This window comes from Rutidosis leptorrhynchoides, chromosome 9, assembly GCF_046630445.1.
Source record: "Rutidosis leptorrhynchoides isolate AG116_Rl617_1_P2 chromosome 9, CSIRO_AGI_Rlap_v1, whole genome shotgun sequence".
In the NCBI taxonomy this organism is placed as follows: domain Eukaryota; kingdom Viridiplantae; phylum Streptophyta; class Magnoliopsida; order Asterales; family Asteraceae; genus Rutidosis; species Rutidosis leptorrhynchoides.
This window is the reverse complement of record NC_092341.1, coordinates 267,859,605-267,861,565: the sequence shown is the minus strand read 5'-3', so window position 1 is coordinate 267,861,565 and position 1,961 is coordinate 267,859,605. Positions and strand designations below refer to the sequence as shown.

General features: G+C 41.7%; 1 protein-coding gene across 1 annotated transcript; it reads left to right on the top strand.

Annotated features, from left to right (window-relative positions):
• The first annotated feature begins 886 nt into the window (after positions 1-886).
• On the top strand, positions 887-1,228 carry LOC139868752 (uncharacterized). Its single transcript, XM_071857093.1, has one exon. The coding sequence runs from the start codon at positions 887-889 to the stop codon at positions 1,226-1,228; it is 342 nt and encodes a 113-aa protein (XP_071713194.1).
• The last annotated feature ends 733 nt before the right edge of the window (positions 1,229-1,961 follow it).

Below are 1,961 nucleotides of genomic sequence, written 5' to 3'. Positions count from 1 at the left end.
CCGGGACTACCTCCACACCGATCTGTTGAATTTCAAATAGATCTTGTACCAGGAGCTGCACCAATAGCTCGTGCTCCATACAGACTCGCACCCAGTGAAATGAAGGAACTCCAAAGTGAATTACAAGAACTATTAGAGCGTGGTTTCATTCGACCAAGCACATCACCATGGGGAGCTCCTATTTTGTTTGTCAAAAAGAAAGATGGTACATTCAGGTTGTGTATCGACTACCGAGAGTTGAACAAACTTACCATCAAGAACAGTTATCCACTACCGAGAATTGACGACTTATTTGATCAATTACAAGGCTCGTCGATTTATTCGAAGATCGATTTACGTTCCGGGTATCATCAAATGCGGGTGAAGGAGGATGACATTCTGAAGACAGCTTTAAGGACGCGTTACGGTCATTATGAGTTTATGGTTATGCCATTTGGATTGACTAACGCACCAGCTGTGTTCATGGACCTCATGAACCGAGTGCGTGGACCATATCTTGACAAGTTTGTCATTGTTTTCATTGATGACATACTTATTTACTCAAAGAATGATCAAGAGCACGAAGAACATTTGAGAAAAGTGCTAGAGTTGCTGAGGAAAGAAAAACTGTACGCTAGGTTTTCAAAGTGTGCATTTTGGTTATAAGAAGTTCAATTCCTCGGTCATATAGTGAACTAAGAAGGTATTCAGGTTGATCCGGCAAAGATTGAAACCGTTGAAAACTGGAAAACCCCGAAAACTCCGAAGCATATACGCCAATTTTTAGGATTGGCTGGTTACTACAGAAGATTCATCCAAGATTTGTCATTTCGGCTTACCACGCGAAATAGTCAGCAATAACAGAACATAATTTGCACACAGTCTGTTTAAAGATTGGTGCATAGACATGGACATTCAACAATCGTTCACCTTCGTGGCCTACCAACAGGTCGAGGTCACTGACAGGGACATTGTTGCCAGAATAAAGGCTAGACTAGGTAAACATCAGCAGGGATGGGTAGATGAACTCCAACACGTACTATGGGCACACCAAACAACACCAAAAGATAGTACAAACGAAACCCCGATCCGTCTGGTATACGGCACTGAAGCGGTCATCCCGGCTGAAGTTCTTGTCCTGACCACACGAATAACAACGTTCGATGAACAACAAAATGATGAAGCATTGCGAGAAAACCTAGACACCCTCGAAGAACGATGGACAATAGCACATATCCAGCAGGCGTAGAAGAAGAAAAAAATCGCAAACCACAATAACAAAAAAGTCAAACTGCTGGACTTTCAGCTACACGACTTAGTGTTACGAAGTAACGAAGCCAGCCGATAGCAAGATATCGGAAAACTGGGTCCACAATGGGAAGGACCTTACAGGGTTGTCGGAAAAACTGACTACGGCGCATACCACCCAGAAACACCAGATGGATTCCCGTTACGACGGCCTTGGCATGCCTTCCATTTAAAGAAATACCATGTGTAATCTACCTGCAACCGGGAGGACTGATCACCCATCAGGATAGCAGAAATACCCCACAATTATGTACCGAAATTGTTTCTAAGTACGAGTTCTAAATATAATTGCAATTTATATCCTTGTACTACGTAATGACTCTGAATATGACATGAACACAATCACAAGTCTTTTGGCATATTTCAGACCTACCGCGAGAAGAAATGCCTTCTAGCTTTCGTTGGTAGGAGGATACCTCTCGAAGAACCATCTTGGATAATGAGAGCATCCGACCAAATCATTGATGGTTCGGTTTTACCGTATAAACATCTCGACCATACTCATGCGTAGTCTAGATATCTACGTTACTTTTATGACACAATACACAACTCAAATGAAAATAAACTAGTTTATACACGAGACATAACAAATGTAAAAACATTACATTTACCACAAAAAAACACAACCAAGTGCATATCTATACGGTTGAAAGTTTACAATATCTTCCACGGAT